The sequence below is a fragment of the Mobula birostris genome, chromosome 21, assembly GCF_030028105.1.
Source record: "Mobula birostris isolate sMobBir1 chromosome 21, sMobBir1.hap1, whole genome shotgun sequence".
In the NCBI taxonomy this organism is placed as follows: Eukaryota; Metazoa; Chordata; class Chondrichthyes; order Myliobatiformes; family Myliobatidae; genus Mobula; species Mobula birostris.
Window position 1 is genome coordinate 16115332 of NC_092390.1, and position 16865 is coordinate 16132196.

At 45.9% G+C, this 16865-nt stretch overlaps 1 protein-coding gene across 3 annotated transcripts in view; it reads right to left on the reverse strand.

Moving 5' to 3' along the window:
* Positions 1–16865, reverse strand: part of LOC140185620 (LIM domain-binding protein 1) — a 105949-nt gene that overhangs the window by 64426 nt on the left and 24658 nt on the right. The window contains exon 1 of one of the 3 annotated variants that reach the window (XM_072239037.1): positions 3348–3514. The exons of the other annotated variants lie outside the window; for them this stretch is intronic. Within the exon in view, the coding sequence (XP_072095138.1) occupies positions 3348–3372 (25 nt within the window). The 5' untranslated portion in view covers positions 3373–3514. Of the gene's footprint in view, positions 1–3347; positions 3515–16865 lie in introns of those variants that run through there. 3 annotated transcript variants of the gene reach the window in all.

The following is a 16865-nucleotide window of genomic DNA, read 5'->3' on the forward strand; positions in this document are numbered from 1 at the left end:
TCCGGGAAATTATAGGCCGGTGAGCTTAATGTCAGTAGTAGGTAGGTTATTGGAGGGAGTACTAAGAGACAGAATCTACAAGCATTTGGATAGACAGGGGCTTATTAGGGAGAGTCAACATGGCTTTGTGCGTGGTAGGTCATGTTTGACCAATCTGTTGGGAATTTTTCGAGGAGGTTACTAGGAAAGTGGATGAAGGGAAGGCAGTGGATATTGTCTACATGGACTTCAGTAAGGCCTTTGACAAGGTCCCGCATGGGAGGTTAGTTAGGAAAATTCAGTCGCTAGGTATACATGGAGAGGTGGTAAATTGGATTAGACATTGGCTCGATGGAAGAAGCCAGAGAGTGGTGGTAGAGAATTGCTTCTCTGAGTGGAGGCCTGTGACTAGTGGTGTGCCACAGGGATCAGTGCTGGGTCCATTGTTATTTGTCATCTATATCAATGATCTGGATGATAATGTGGTAAATTGGATCAGCAAGTTTGCTGATGATACAAAGATTGGAGGTGTAGTAGACAGTGAGGAAGGTTTTCAGAGCCTGCAGAAGGACTTGGACCATCTGGAAAAATGGGCTGAAAAATGGCAGATGGAGTTTAATACTGACAAGTGTGAGGTATTGCACGTTGGAAGGACAAACCAACGTAGAACATACAGGGTTAATGGTAAGGCACTGAGGAGTGCAGTGGAACAGAGGGATCTGGGAATACAGATACAAAATTCCCTAAAAGTGTCGTCACAGGTAGATAGGGTCGTAAAGAGAGCTTTTGGTACATTGGCCTTTATTAATAGAAGTATTGAGTATAAGAGCTGGAATGTTATGATGAGGTTGTAGAAGGCATTGGTGAGGCCGAATCTGGAGTATTGTGTTCAGTTTTGGTCACCAAATTACAGGAAGGATATAAATAAGGTTGAAAGAGTGCAGAGAAGGTTTACAAGGATGTTGCCGGGACTTGAGAAACTCAGTTACAGAGAAAGGTTGAATAGGTTAGGACTTTATTTCCTGGAGCGTAGAAGAATGAGGGGAGATTTGATAGAGGTATATAAAATTATGATGGGTATAGATAGAGTGAACGCAAGCAGGCTTTTTCCACTGAGGCAAGGGGAGAAAAAAACCAGAGGACATGGGTTAAGGGTAAGGGGGGAAAAGTTTAAAGGGAACATTAGGGGGGCTTCTTCACACAGAGAGTGGTGGGAGTATGGAATGAGATGCCAGACGAGGTGGTAAATGCAGGTTCTTTTTTAACATTTAAGAATAAATTGGACAGATACATGGATGGGAGGTGTATGGAGGGATATGATCCGTGTGCAGGTCAGTGGGATTAGGCAGAAAATGGTTCGGCACAGCCAAGAAGGGCCAAAGGGCCTGTTTCTGTGCTGTAGTTTCTATGGTTCTAACCCAACAGTTGCCCCTCTGCCATCCAATTTCTCAATGGACATTGAACCTATGCACACTACCTGACTATTTTTTTATTTCTTTATTTCTATTTTTTGCAAAACTTATTTACACTCACACACATACACACACTTACTGTAATTCAGTTTTTTCTTTCTATTATCATGAATTGCATTGTACTGTTACCGCAAAGTTAACAAATTTCACGACGTATGCCAGTGGTATTAAACCTGATTCTGATGCATTAATCTCCAAGACCATGCCAAGGACAAGAGGAGAGGAAACACAAACAAGACTAATGAGGACTGATGAAGGGTCTCAGCCCGAAACGTCGACTGTTTACTCTTTTCCACAGATGCTGCCTGACCTGCTGCATTCCTCCAGCATTTTATGTGCATTACAAGAGGAGAGGAGATCGTTTCTCTGAATTCATTTGAAGGACGTAGGTATTGCTGTTGAAGCCAATGTTTATTTTCCATCTCTAATTGCCCTTTAGAGGGTGGCAGTGAGACACTTCCTTGAACTGTTGTTCAGGGACCACTAGACGTTTTGACGCAACTGGCTTGAAGTCCATTTCAAGACAGCTTGAACTCACGCGGTCACGGGGAGAACGTACAGACTCCTTACAGACAGCAACAGGAATTGAACCCGGGTCACTGGTACTATAAAGCGCTGTGCTATTTACAATAATCCATTAGTTTCACGGTCACCAGGACTATCCTAACAGTTCTAAACTCTGGATTATTCCACTAACGGAACTTAAATTCCTCTTGATTTGAAACTATCTATCATGCTGTTTATTAAATGGTCCCCTCATACGATAAGGTGGATTCTCGACCTCAAAATCTACCCTGTTGTGGCTTTGCACCTTATAGTTCTGCCTGCACTATAACCTTCCTGTGACTGTAACTCTTTATTCTGTGTTAGGTCAGCATGGTAGCACAGTGACTAGTGTAACGCTTTACAGCACCAGCAATCGGGGTTCAATTCCTGCCGCTGTCCATGAGGAGTTTGTACGATCTCCCCATGACTGCATGGATTTCCTCTGGGCACTCTGGTTTACCTTACACATTCCAAAGACACACGGATCAGAGTGCGGGTTAGTGAACTGTCAGCATACCATGTTGGCACCTTGCAAGCTGCCTCCAGCACATCCTTGGACCATGTTGACTGTTGACACAAATGATGAACTGACTAGGTGTGACAAAGTTCATCTTTATTTTGTTACTGTTTATTCCCTTGTGTTACCTCAATGTGATGGATTGCGCTATCTGGATAGCATGCACAACGACGTTTTTTTTTTAACTCTACCCTACTCTAGGTGACAACAGAAATCCACTTTACCAGAAGTCCCTGAAGCTGCTGGATGAAGAGTCCAGCAGTTTACATGTTAGCTGGCTATGAGGCCACTCCAGTCAAATGTCCCATTGAAACCTATCTCACGGCTGGTCTCACACAGAACAGTACAGCACAGGAACAGGCCCTTTGGCCCACAATGCTGTGCCGAACCAATTAAATTAGTAATCAAATGGTTAACTAATCTCTTCTGCCTACCCAATGCCTAATCCTTCCACTTTCCTCATGTTCATGTGCTTATCTCAAAAGTCTCTAACGTATCTGCCTCTACCACCACCCCGACAGTGCATTCCAGACACCCACCACTCTCTGTATAAAAACATCCCCCTCATGTCTCCTTTAAAATTACCCCCTTATACTTTATATACGTACCCTCTGAAATTTCAACCCTTGGAAAAAGTTAATGTCTATTATGCCGCTCATAATCTTATAAACCTTCATCAGATCTTCCCTCAGCCTCCGCCACTCAGAGAAAACAACCCAAGTTTGTTCAGCCTCTCGCTCTAGCACGGCCTGAGGCTGGTCCTCCGTAAGGTCAGTACCAACCGCACAGCAGTGAGGTGGGGGGAGCTGGAAGGCTCCAAGCTGGTTACGTACCTTGATCCCCAATTTGCTCTTCCATCACTCCCTTCCACACTCTCCCTTTTAATGAAAGCCGAGGTGGTTTCAGAACTGGAGGAATGTGATGCTGTCTTGCCCAGGATCAAGCCTGCGCTTGGGATGAGCAAGTGTAGGTCGCTTCCTCCTGCTCCAACCGTTGTGCGTTGGGCAGCGTAGAGTGTGTGGGTGGAGCGCGAAAGGGAGGGGTGGCCGAGTTTCTCCGCCAGCATTGGACTAACTGCCTGGGGAGGGGATCCCATAGGAGGAAGAGCTCATGTCATATCAGTCTGCCCACCACTGAGGCGGCATGATAAAGCAGGAATGGAGTGGGGGGCGGGGGGGAAAGATGGCCTCCAGGGCGGGTACGACTCCTCACAGGCGTCCTCAGGAAAACCGCAAACGCCTGGCATGCTGCTGATAACAGCTGGATCGCACTGCAGAGCCTCTCGCACACAGAACCGGGAGAGACTGGTTGCATTGTACTGCTGCTGCAAAGACAATAAATTTCATGTCATATGCTGGTGATATTAAAACTGATTCTGATTCTGAAGTAGTGCATTTTGGAAAGCCAAACCAGTAACGGACTTGTACTATGAATGGAAGAGTACTAGGGGGTGGAACGTAACATTTGGACCTAGGAGTAGAAAAGTTATGCTTTATTGAAAACAGTGTCATGGGGGAGAGAGGGCATAGGAGTTGGGACATTTATGTTATAGCTGTAGAAGCAATTAGTGAGGCCAAAGTTGGAGTGGTGTCTATGGTCTTGGTCACCCTGTTATAGGAAAGAGTGCAGAAAAGATGTACAAGAACATTGTCAGGACAGAGTCGTTGGAGGAGTGTTAGGGAGACGTTGTCTAGGCTAGATCTTTTTTCTCTAGAATGTAAGAGCATAAGGAGTGATCTTACAGAGGCTTTTAAAATTAGGGGAGGCATGAATAAGGTGGATGGTAACAGTCTTTTCCCCAGAACCAGGGCGTATAGAATTACAGTGAGGGTAAAGATATGAAAGGGAACTGAGAGACCATGTTTTCAGGGTGGTGAGTGTATGGAATGAGATGTCAGAGGAGGTGGTTGAGGCAAACTGGCACCATTTAAGCAGCACCTGGACAGGTACATGTAGGGGCAGGTTTTAGAGAGATACGGACCGAACACAGGAAACTGGCACCAGCTGCTTGGGCAATGTGGTCCAGGCTGTTTTGTTCAATGGACCCATTAACTACTCAGCCACCTTTTCCCCAAATCAAAAGACACAATCACCACACTCCCTTGCTATATCCAACTCTCTCTACATTCCTTCATTCCATTCACACCGTCTCCACCGCTTCATCATTTCATCACGGTTGGTCCATTTCCCTCACAGTCCCAAACCCCTGCCTTCTCCCCATATTCCTTCATGCCCTGACCAATCTATCAACCTCTACTTTAAATGACTTGGTCTCCACAGTTGCCTGTGGCAAAAAGGTGCTGGCTGTCCACTCGATCTATGCCTCTAATCATTTCATACTCCTCTTTCAAGTCACGTCTCTCCCTCTTTCACTCCAAAGCTTCCTAGCTTCCTCAAACTATCCTCATAAAACATGCTCTCTAATCCAGGCAGAATCCTGGTAAATCTCCTCTGCAGCCTCTCTAAAGCTTCCACATCGTCCCTATAATGACCAGCAATGAACCAATAAGCCAAGAGTGGTCTAACCAAGGGTTTACTGAGCTGCAACATTACTTTGCTCAGGACCAAGGGCAAAAGATTCAGACTGCGCCATGGACAGTCCCAAGACTGGCTGCGGGGGGGGGGGGGGCGGGGGGGGGGAGCTGAGCAAACCCCCCCCAGAGCTACAGAAACAGCAACCAGAGCTCCAAAGACCTCATCCCTGGGAGAGGAAGGATCTTCGAAGATGGGCTACACTTGGGGACAACTTGAAAGACTGGCCCAGGACCCGTCCGAGTTGCTGTCAGCGGCCTATATAACCCCCCCGCCCCAGTAGGGGTGATGTGCTTAAGTAAACAAGCAATAGACACAGTGTGGGGGGAGGGGGAGGCAATGCAGCTCAGGGTAAGGGGGAGCTGCCCACTGAGCCGGAGGGAGATGAGGCAGGCTCAGCCAGTGACAAGTGCCCTCCCCTTCGACAGGGCTGGCTGGGGATCAGCTCAGCCAGAAGTGCAGAGGGTAGAAATTAAACTGAGAGAGACAACTAAGTAAATGAGAGGGAGGGGCAGATCACATTCTAAAACAGAACAGAGGAAATAGAGAGTTCACCTCAATGAACACCATCACGTTTGTCTCCATGGTAACTGGGGCCCAACTGTGCAGCTGTAGCAGTTGGGTAATTAATCTCTGCCCTAAATCTCCGATTCAAAGATCCTACCTCTGACAAATAATTTCTGACAAATAATTTCACAGAGCCAGCTTCTTCACATTGCAGCTCCTGACCATCCCACTTACAGAATGTTGTCCGCCCAGGAAAAGACCCGAGGCATCCCACCACATTCCAGAGATCATTCCCACACTCTCCGCGTCATGTTCTCTCTCCATCTCACTTGTCCACAACGTTTTCACACCAGCTAACCCACTGCCTCCCTAACCCCACACTTTCGCCAAACCACCCAGCCACTGCACACCTCAACAACACAGAACCCCCCACCCCGACAATAACCCCTCTCAACACCTACCTTATTCTCCCTGGACTGTGCACACACCCAGCTATCCCTTCACAACTTCCACTTCATGTCATATTAGATACTGACACGGTTCCCAAACATGCTGGGGGAACTCAATATGTCGGGAATCATCTATAGAGGGGAATAAACAGTCGACATTTCGGCCTGAGACCTTCCATCTTGATGAACTCATAGATGCTATGGGATAGTGTCACCTCTGCAAGAAAGATGGATGTCATGGAGAGATTGTCTACGGAGTCTCTGTGGGTGGAGGTTAGGAACAGGAAGGGGTCAATAACTCTACTGGGTAAATAGGCCGTCCAATAGTAACAGGGATATCGAGGAGCAGATAGGGAAACAGATCCTGGAAAGGTGTAATAATAACAGAGTTGTCGTGGTGGGAGATGTCAATTTCCCAAATACCGATTGGCATCTCCTTAGAGCAAGGGGTTTAGATGGGGTGGAGTTTGTTAGGTGTGTTCAGGAAGGTTTCTTGACACAATTTGTAGATAAGCCAACAAGAGGAGAGGCTGTACTTGATCTGGTATTGGGAAATGAACCTGGTCAAGTGTCAGATCTCTCAGTGGGAGAGCATTTTGGAGATAGTGATCATAATTCTATCTCCTTTACAATAGCATTGGAGAGAGATAGGAACAGAGAAGTTAGGAAAGCATTTAATTGGAGTAAGGGGAATTATGAGGCTATCAGGCAGGAACTTGGAAGCTTAAATTGGGAACAGATGTTCTCAGGGAAAGGTACGGAAGAAATGTGGCAAACGTTCAGGGGATATTTGTGTGGAGTTCTGCATAGGTACATACCAATAAGACAGGGAAGTTATGGTGGGATACAGGAACCGTGGTGTACAAAGGCTGTAATAAATCTAGTCAAGAAGAAAAGCTTACAAAAGGTTCAGAGAGCTAGGTAAAGTTAGAGATCTAGAAGATTATAAGGCTAATAGGAAGGAGGAGGAGGAAATTAGGAGAGCCAGAAGGGGCCATGAGAAGGCCTTGGCGAGCAGGATTAAGAAAAACCCCAAGGCATTCTACAAATATGTGAAGAGCAAGAGGATAAGACGTGAAAGAATAGGACCTATCAAGTGTGACAGTGGGAAAGTGTGTATAGAACGGGAGGAAATAGCAGAGGTACTTAATGAATACTTTACTTCAGTATTCACTATGGAAAAGGATCTTGGTGATTGTAGTGATGACTTGCAGCGGACAGAAAAGCTTGAGCATGTAGATATTAAGAAAGAGGATGTGCTAGAGCTTTTGGAAAGCATCAAGTTGGACAAGTCGCCGAGACCGGATGAGATGTACCCCAAGCTTCTGTGGGAGGCGAGGCAGGAGATTGCTGAGCCTCTGGCAATGATCTTTGCATCATCATCAATGGGGATGGGAGAGGTTCCAGAGGATTGGAGGGTTTCAGATGTTGTTCCTTTATTCAAGAAAGGAAGTAGAGATAGCCCAGGAAATTATAGACCAGTGAGTCTTACTTCAGTGGTTGGTAAGTTGATGGAGAAGATCCTAAGAGGCAGGATTTATAAACATTTGGAGAGGTATATGATTAGGAATAGTCGGCATGGCTTTGTCAAGGGCAGGTCATGCCTTACGAGCCTGATTGAATTTTTTGAGGATGTGACTAAACACATTGATGAAGGAACAGCAGTAGATGTAGTGCATATGGATTTCAGCAAGGCATTTGATAAGGTACCCCATGCAAGGCTTATGAGAAAGTAAGGAAGCATGGGATCCAAGGGGACATTGCTTTGTGGATCCAGAACTGGCTTGCCCACAGAAGGCAATGCGTGGTTGTAGGCAGGTCATACTCTGCATGGATATCGGTGACCAGTGGTGTGCCTCAGGGATCTGTTCTGGGACCCTTTCTCTTCATGATTTTTATAAATGACCTGGATGAGGAAGTAGAGGGATGGGTTAGTAAGTTTGCTGATGACACAAAGGTTGGGGGTGTTGTGGATAGTGTGGAGGGCTGTCAGAGGTTACAGCCGGACATTGATAGGATGCAAAACTGGGCTGAGAAGTGGCAGATGGAGTTCAACCCAGATAAGTGTGAAGTGGTTCATTTTTGTAGGTCAAATATGATGGCAGAATATAGTATTAATGTTAAGACTCTTGGCAGTGTGGAGGATCAGAGGGATCTTGGGGTCCGAGTCCATGGACGCTCAAAGCAGCTGCGCAGGTTAACTCTGTGGTTAAGAAGGCATATGGTGTATTGGCCTTCATCAATCGTGGAATTGAATTTAAGAGCCGAGAGGTAATGCTACAGCTATATAGGACCCTGGTCAGACCCCACTTGGAGTACTGTGCTCAGTTCTGGTCGCCTCACTACAGGAAGGATGTGGAAACCATAGAAAGGGTGCAGAGGAGATTTACAAGGATGTTGCTTTGATTGGGGAGCATGCCTCATGAAGACAAATTCAGTGAACTCGGCCTTTTCTCCTTGGAGCGACGGAGGATGAGAGGTGACCTGATCGAGGTGTACAAGATGATGGGAGGCATTGATCATGTGGATAGTCAGAGGCTTTTTCCCACGGCTGAAATGGCTGCCACAAGAGGGCACAGGTTTAAGGTGCTTGGGAGTAGGTACAGATGAGATGTCAGGGGTAAGTTTTTTTATGCAGAGAGTGGTGAGTGTGTGGAATAGGCTGCCGGCACTGGTGGTGGAGGCGGATACAATAGGCTCTTAAAAGAGAGTTTTGGATAGGTACATAGAGCTCAGAAAAATAGAGTGCTATGGGTAACCCTAGTAATTTCTAAGGTAGGGACATGCTCGGCACAACTTTGTGGGCCGAAGGGCCTGTATTGTGCTGTAGGTTTTCTATGTTTCTGTGCTGTCTGACTCCTCAGACTGCAGGAGCCACAGCTCATATCATCTGGGTAGACTCCAACCTGATGGCTTCAACATCGATTTCTCCAATTTCTATTAATTTCTCTCCTCCTTTCTTTTTCCCAATTTCTATTCCGGTTCCCCTTTCACACCTTCTCTTCTCCTCACCAGCCCACCATCTCTCTCCGGGACCCCTCCTCCTTCCTTTTTCTCCATGGTCCACTGTCCTCTCCAAGCAGATTGCTTTTCCTTCAGCCCTTTATCTCTTCCACCCATCACCTCCATTTTCTCACTTCATTCCCTCCCCCAAATCTGGTCTCAACCCACCTTTTTATTCTGGCATCTTCCCCCTTCCTTCTCAATCCTGATGAAAGGTCTCAGCCTGAAACTTCGACTGTTTACTCTTTTTCATAGATGCCGCTTGTACAGCTGAGTTCCTCCAGCATTTTGTGTGTGTTGCTTTGGATTTTCAGCATCTGCAGACTTCCTTATGTTTGTCTTTCACCTGTCATCTGCCAGTTTGTACTCCTTTTCCTCCCCCCACCGTCTCATTCTGGATTCTGTCCCACTCTGGTGATACACAATATGTCAACTGTTTATCCATTTCCATAGTTGCTGCTCAGTTCCTCCAACGTTTTGTGTGTGTTGCTCAAGATTTGCAGCATCTGCAGAATGTTGTGTTTCTGATTACAGAAGCTAAACCGACAGTACAGAGCTTGAGCTTGTCTACCGCATGGCGTTGCCTTGGGAACTGACTGCAATGAGCAACCGGTTTCCCCAAAGGGCTCTGCTCCATTTGCAGTTTCACCAGCTGTGTCCGTGAGTCGATACTCCCCCGGCTGGATATTCAGAACTGGGGATCACTGTCCACCTATGGTAGAAATGTCTTTGCCCAGGGGGTAGTGGGTCACTGAAATTGCTAGCCCATCCTCACTGAATACAACCAAAGAACAGTACAGCACCATACAGGCCCTTCAGCCCACTGTGTTGTGCTGACCTTTTAAACAACTTCACGATCAATCTATCATTCCTGCCTACACAGCCCACAACCCTCCTGTTTTCTTCCATCCATGTGCCTATCCAAGACTCTTTTAAAATGTCCCAAATGTATCTGCCTCTACCACTGACCCAGCAGTGCATTCCAGACACCCACCCCACTCTGTGTAAAAAAAAAACCTACCTCTGACATATCCCCTAAACTTTCCGCCACCTGCCTTAAACAGATGTCATCTGGTATTGGCCATTGCTACTCTGGGAGAAGAGTGATGTCTCTGCACTCTATGTATGCTCCTTATCATTTTGTTCACCTCTATCATCGCCTCTCACGCTCACTCAACCTATCCTAACAAGACAGGCTCTCTAATGCAGGCAGCATCCTGCTAAGTCTCCTCTGCACCCTCTCTAAAGCTTCCACGTCCTTCCTATAGTGAGGCAACCAGACTGCCCACAGAACTTCAAGTATCAAGCAGACACTGGTAGATTTTTAGGTATTGCAGGAATCAAAGGTTAGTGCAGGAAACTGTCCTAAAGTGAAAGATCAACCCCTATCTAATTAGATGAAGATACTACAATCTGCTGCACAGCATGATGGCTGCACCATGATCTGGTATGGCACTTGAATGCGTAGGAATGCAAAAAGCTGCACAGAGTCGTGGACTCTACCCAATACATCACAGGCACCTCCCTCCCCACCATCAGTCATATCTACAGGAGGCAACTTCCATTGAAGATCCCCAACATCTGGGCCATGCCATCTCACAGATACCATTGGGCAGGAGATGCCCCAAACCACCAGGTTCAAGAACAGCTACTTCCCTACAACCATTTGGTTCCTGAAACAACACTAATTACTACAGCTCCACAATACATTGACCATATGACTCTAAAATGGACTTTGTTGTTGTTCTAATTGAGTCTTCTCGTTAAAAATTGTTTAATTTATGTTTTTTTTTCCTTGTGAATGCTGCTTTTATGCTGTTATGTGCCCACAAGGCTGCTGCAAGGAAGTTATATTTGCACCTGTGCAGGCACGTATATAGTGACAATCACTTTGGCATGAAAATGAATGGTATGGCACCAGAGAGCGTAATGGACCTGAGAGTACAAATTCATTGAAAATGGTATCACAGGTAGACAATGTGGTGATAAGGCATTTTGTCACACTGGCCTTCATCAGTCAGGGCATTGAGAATAGAAGTTGGGACATTAATTTGCAGCTGTTTTTTTTAAAACACATTGGTGAGGCTACTGTTTACAGTTTTGGTCACCCTGTTAAAGGAAAGACATGGTTCGAAAGATTGGAAAGAGTGCAGCGAAGATTTACAAGGATGTTACCAGGAACAGAGGGCCTGTGAGTTATAGGGAGAGGCTGGCTTGGTCTTAATTCCTAGAAGAAGAGAATGAAGGGCAACCTTATAGAAGTGTTTGAAATAATGAAATAATAGATTGTGATAGTGTTTTCCGCAGGGTAGAGGAGTCCAAAACCAGGGGTGTAGGTTTAGGGTAAGAGTAGAAAGATTTAAAATGTCCCCAAGAAGCAACGGAGGGTGGTGGGTATACGGAACAAGCTGCCCGAGGAAATGGTTGAGGCAGGTACAATAGTGTCCTTGAAGAAGCACTTGGTTAGGTATGTGGAGGGGAGTGACCTGTTGAGATATGGGCTAAGCACAGGTAATTGGGTCTAACTGAGTGGGCAGGGAGACAGCATGGACTGGTTGGGCCCAAAGGCCTGCGTCTGTACTGCATTGCTCTTTGACTCTACCACTTTGAGGGAACAGCTGACATGTTCTTGAGCCCTTCAGCTCAAGAGAAACGGCTGTCTGGAAGTCTCTACCAGTGGTTCATGGAAGCTGAAACATGGTGGTATTTAAAGAGGAGGTAAGGAGTGCTTTAAAAGATGGAGGAACTTTCTGTGCTTACGCAAAATCACTTCTCTTCCTGACAAACCCACCATCTCAGAAATCTGTCTGGTAAGCCTTCACCCCAAGTACTGTAGTGGACCAGACTGAGCTGCAGTATCCCAAAGGTGCTCTCACCAGGCTCCCATACCATTGAAAGAAGATGTCTCTGCTGTTGTGGACAAAGACAGAAGGTCGATCAGACCAGTATGGTGCAATTGAATGCTGTATACTTACAAATAAGTGGCCCACTGTCCACTTTCCTCTCCTATCAAATTCCTTCTTCTCAACCCTATACCACTTAACCCCTCCCAGCTTCTTAATTCATCCCTCCATTCCCCACCTACCCAACTTCCCCCTTAACCTAGTCTCACCTGCCAGCTTGTACTCCTCCTTCTCCTCCCCTACCTCCTTATACTGGCTCCTGCCCTCTTCCTTTTCAGTCCTAATGAAGGGTCTCAGCCTGAAATGTCAAATGTTCATTCCCCTCCAGAGATGCTGCCTGACTCGCTGAGTTTCTCCAGCATTTTGTCTGTGTTGCTCAAAGCAAGAGGACCATCAGCTAAAATGGATACTTGTAAGTCCAACAAGAAATTCAAAACAAACTTCTTCACACAGTGTAGACAGAATTTGGAAACTGCTCCCATTGGTGTACAGAGAGATCTTGGGGTCTACGTTGATAGCTCCCTGAAAGTGGCCACACAAGTAGATAAGTTGGTAATGAAGACAAGATGGTCCACTTGCCTCCATCAGTCGGGATGTTGTGTACAGAAGTCAGGAATTTATATTGCAGCGGTATGGTTGTTAGGTCACACTCACAGGCCAAGTTCTCTTCTCACTGCTGCCATCAGCTTCAGGACTCCATAAGACATAGGAGCAGAATTAGGCCATTTAGTCCATCGAGTCTGCTCCACCATTCCACCATGGCTAATCCCAAATCCCACTCAACCCTAAACACCTGCCTCCCTGCCATATCCTTTGATGCCCTGACCGATCAGGAAACAATCAACTTCCACCTTAAATATACCTGCAGATTTGGCCTCCACCACAGTCTATGGAAAAGCATTTCACAGATTCACTACTCTCTGGCTCAAAAAATTCCCCATTACCTCTGTTCTGAAGGGTTGTCCCTAAATTTCGAGGCTGTGCTTCCAGTTCTCAATAACCCCACCATAGGAAACATTCTCTCCACAGCCACCCTATCTAGTCCTTTCAACATTTAGTAGGTTTCAATGAGATCCCCCTGCATTTTTTCTAAATTCCAGTGAGTACAGGCCCAAAGCTGCCAAATGTTCCTCCCTTCATACGTTCTTCCCTTCATTCCCAGAATTATCCTCATAAACCTCCTCTGGACTGTCTCCAATGAAAACACATCCTTTCTGAGATACGGGGCCCCAAACTGTTGACAATACTCCAAAGGCATCCTGACTAGTGTCTTGTAAAGCTTCAGCATTATCTCCTTGCTTTTATATTCTGTTCCCCCTGAAATAAATGCCAACATTGCATCTGCCTTCTTTACCACAGACCCAAGCTGTAAATTAATCTTCTGGGTGTCTTGCACAAGACTCTGCACCTCTGATGTTTGAACCTTCCCCCCATTTAGATAATAGTCCGCACTTTTGTTCCTTTTACCAAAATGAATTATCATACATTTCCCAACACTGTATTCCATCTGCCACTTTGTCTGAGACCTGCTGCAATCGCTTTGCTTCCCCAGCACCATCTACCCCTCCACCTATCTTCGTATCATCCACAAACTTTGCCACAAAGCCATCAATTCCATTATCTAAATCAATGCCAAAACAATGTGAAAAGCATCAATCCCAATACCGACCCTTGAGTAACACCACTAGTCACCAGCAGCCAACCAGAAAAGGCCCCTTTTATTCCCACTCATTGCCTCCTGCCTGTCAGCCATTCCTCTATCCATGCCAGTATATTTCCTGCAACCACTGCCTCTCCTTTGTCCACCCTACTTGCTACCTCCTTGAGGAACTCTAACTGATTTGTCAGGCAAGATTTCCCTTTACAGAAACCATGCCTATTCTATCATTAGTCTCCAAGTACCTTGAAACCTCATCCTTAATAATAGACTCCAACACTTTCCCAACCACTGAGATTCCAATGAGACAGGGAAGTTATGGTAGAGTACAGGAACCGTGGTGTACAAAGGCTGTAATAAATCTAGTCAAGAAGAAAAGCTTACAAAAGGTTCAGAGAGCTAGGTAAAGTTAGAGATCTAGAAGATTATAAGGCTAACAGGAAGGAGCTTAAGGAGGAAATTAGGAGAGCCAGAAGGGCCATGAGAAGGCCTTGGCAGGCAGAATTAAAGAAAACCACAAGGCATTCTACAAGTATGTGAAGAGCAAGAGGATAAGACATGAAAGAATAGGACCTATCAAGTGTGATAGTGGGAAAGTGTGTATGGAACCGGAGGAAATAGCAGAGGTACTTAATGAATACTTCACCAGTGTTCACTATGGAAAAGGATCTTGATGATTGTAGTAACACACATCAAAGTTGCTGGTGAACGCAGCAGGCCAGGCAGCATCTCTAGGAAGAGGTGCAGTCGACGTTTCAGGCCGAGACCCTTCGTTAGTCCTGACGAAGGGTCTCGGCCTGAAACGTCGACTGCACCTCTTCCTAGAGATGCTGCCTGGCCTGCTGCGTTCACCAGCAACTTTGATGTGTGTTGCTTGAATTTCCAGCATCTGCAGAATTCCTGTTGTTTGGTGATTGTAGTGATGACTTGCAGTGGACTGAAAAGCTTGAGCACGTAGATATTAAGAAAGAGGATGTGCTGGAGCTTTTGGAAAGCATCAAGTTGGATAAATTGCCAGGACCTGATGAGAAGTACCCTAGGCTACTGTGAGAGGCGAGGGAGGAGATTGCTGAGCCTCTGGCAATGATCTTTGCATCATCAATGGGGACAGGAGAGGTTCCGGAGGATTGGAGGGTTGCAAATGTTGTTCCCTTATTTAAGAAAGGGAGTAGAGAAAGCCCAGGAAATTATAGACCAGTGAGTCTTACTTCAGTGGTTGGTAAGTTCATGGAGAAGATCCTGAGAGGCAGGAGTTATGAACATTTGGAGAGGTATAATATGATTAGGAATAGTCATCATGGCTTTGTCAAGGGCAGGCCATGCCTTATGAGCTCGATTGAATTTTTTGAGGATGTGACTAAACACATTGATGAAGGAAGAGCAGTAGATGTAGTGTATATGGATTTCAGCAAGACATTTGATAAGGTACCCCATACAAGGCTTATTCAGAAAGTAAGGAGGCATGGGATCCATGGGGACACTACTTTGTGGATCCAGAACTGGCTTGCCCACAGAAGGCAAAGAGTGGTTGTAGACAGGTCATATTCTGCATGGAGGTCGGTGACCACTGATGTGCCCCAGGGGATCTGTTCTGGGACCCTTACTCTTTGTGATTTTTATAAATGACCTGGATGAGGAAGTGGAAGGATGGGTTAGTAAGTTTGCTGATGACACAAAGGTTGGAGGTGTTGTGGATAGTGTGGAGGGCTGTCAGAGGTTACAGCCGGACATTGATACGATGCAAAACTGGGCTGAGAAGTGGCAGATGGAGTTCAACCCAGATAAGTGTGAAGTGGTTCATTTTAGTAGGTCAAATATGATGGCAGAATTTAGTATTAATGGTAAGACTCTTTGCAGTGTGGAATATCAGAGGGATCTTGGGGTCCGAGTCCATAGGACACTCAAAGCAGCTGCACAGGTTGACTCTGTGGTTAAGAAGGCATATGGTGTATTGGCCTTCATCAATCGTGGAATTGAATTTAGGAGCTGAGAGGTAATGGTGCAGCTATATAGGACCCTGGTCAGACCCCACTTGGAGTACTGTGCTCAGTTCTGGTCTCCTCACTACAGGAAGGATGTGGAAACCATAGAAAGGATGCAGAGGAGATTTACAAGGATGTTGCCTGGATTGGGGAGCATACCTTATGAAAACAGGTTGAGTGAACTCAGCCTTTTCTCCTTGGAGCGACGAAGGATGAGAGGTGACCTGATAGAGGTGTACAAGATGATAAGAGGCATTGATCATGTGGATAGTCAGAGGCTTTCTCCCCAGGGCTGAAATGGCTGCCACAAGAGGGCACAGGTTTAAGGTGCTGGGGTGTAGGTACAGAGATGTCAGGGTTAAGTTGTTTTTTTTAAAAGAACAGAGAGTGGTGAGTGTGTGGAATGGGCTGCCGGCAATGGTGGTGGAGGCAGATACGATAGGGTCTTTTAAAGAGACTTTTAGATTGGTACATGGAGCTTAGAAAAATACAGGGCTATGGTTAAGCCTGGTAATTTCTAAGATAGGGACGTATTCAGCACAACTTTGTGGGCCGAAGGGCCTGTATCGTGCTGTAGGTTTTCCATGTTTCTATGTTTCTATTAGGCTAATTGGCTTGTAATTTCCTTTCTTTTGCCTTCCTCCCTACTTAAAGAGTGGAGTGATATTTGCAATCTTCCAGTCCTCCGGGACCATGCCAGAATCAAGTGATTCTTGAAAGATCCATGACCAATGCACCTGTTATCTCTTCAGCAACCTCTCTCTGAACTTTGGGATGTAGTCCATCAAGTCCAGATGACTTACCCACCCTAAGGCCTTACAGTCTGCCTTGCATTTTTTCCTTTGTAATAGCAATGACACTCATTCCTGCTTCATGACACACACAGACCTCTGGCACACTGCTAGTGTTTTCCACAGTAAAGACTAATGCAAAGTACTTATTACATTCATCCACCATTTCCATGTCCCCCATTACTACTAGTCCAGCATCATTTTCCAGCAGTCCAATATCACCTTTCACCTCCCTTTTACTCATTTTAACTTCTTCCTTGTGAGACATATCTATCCTGTGACTCGTAAACTATTCCCAGAAACTTCAGCCATCTCTGCTCTGTCACCATCCCCGCCAGTATCCTCCTCCAATCCAGATGGGCTAGCTCCTCTCTTGTACCTCTGTAATTCCCTTTACTCCACTGTGATACAGATACAAGTTATGCTTGTCCTCACCACCAGATTCAGGAACAGTTACTAACTCTCAACCATCAGGCTCCTGAATAAAAAGGGATAATTACACTCACTTGCCCCATCATTGAGATGAT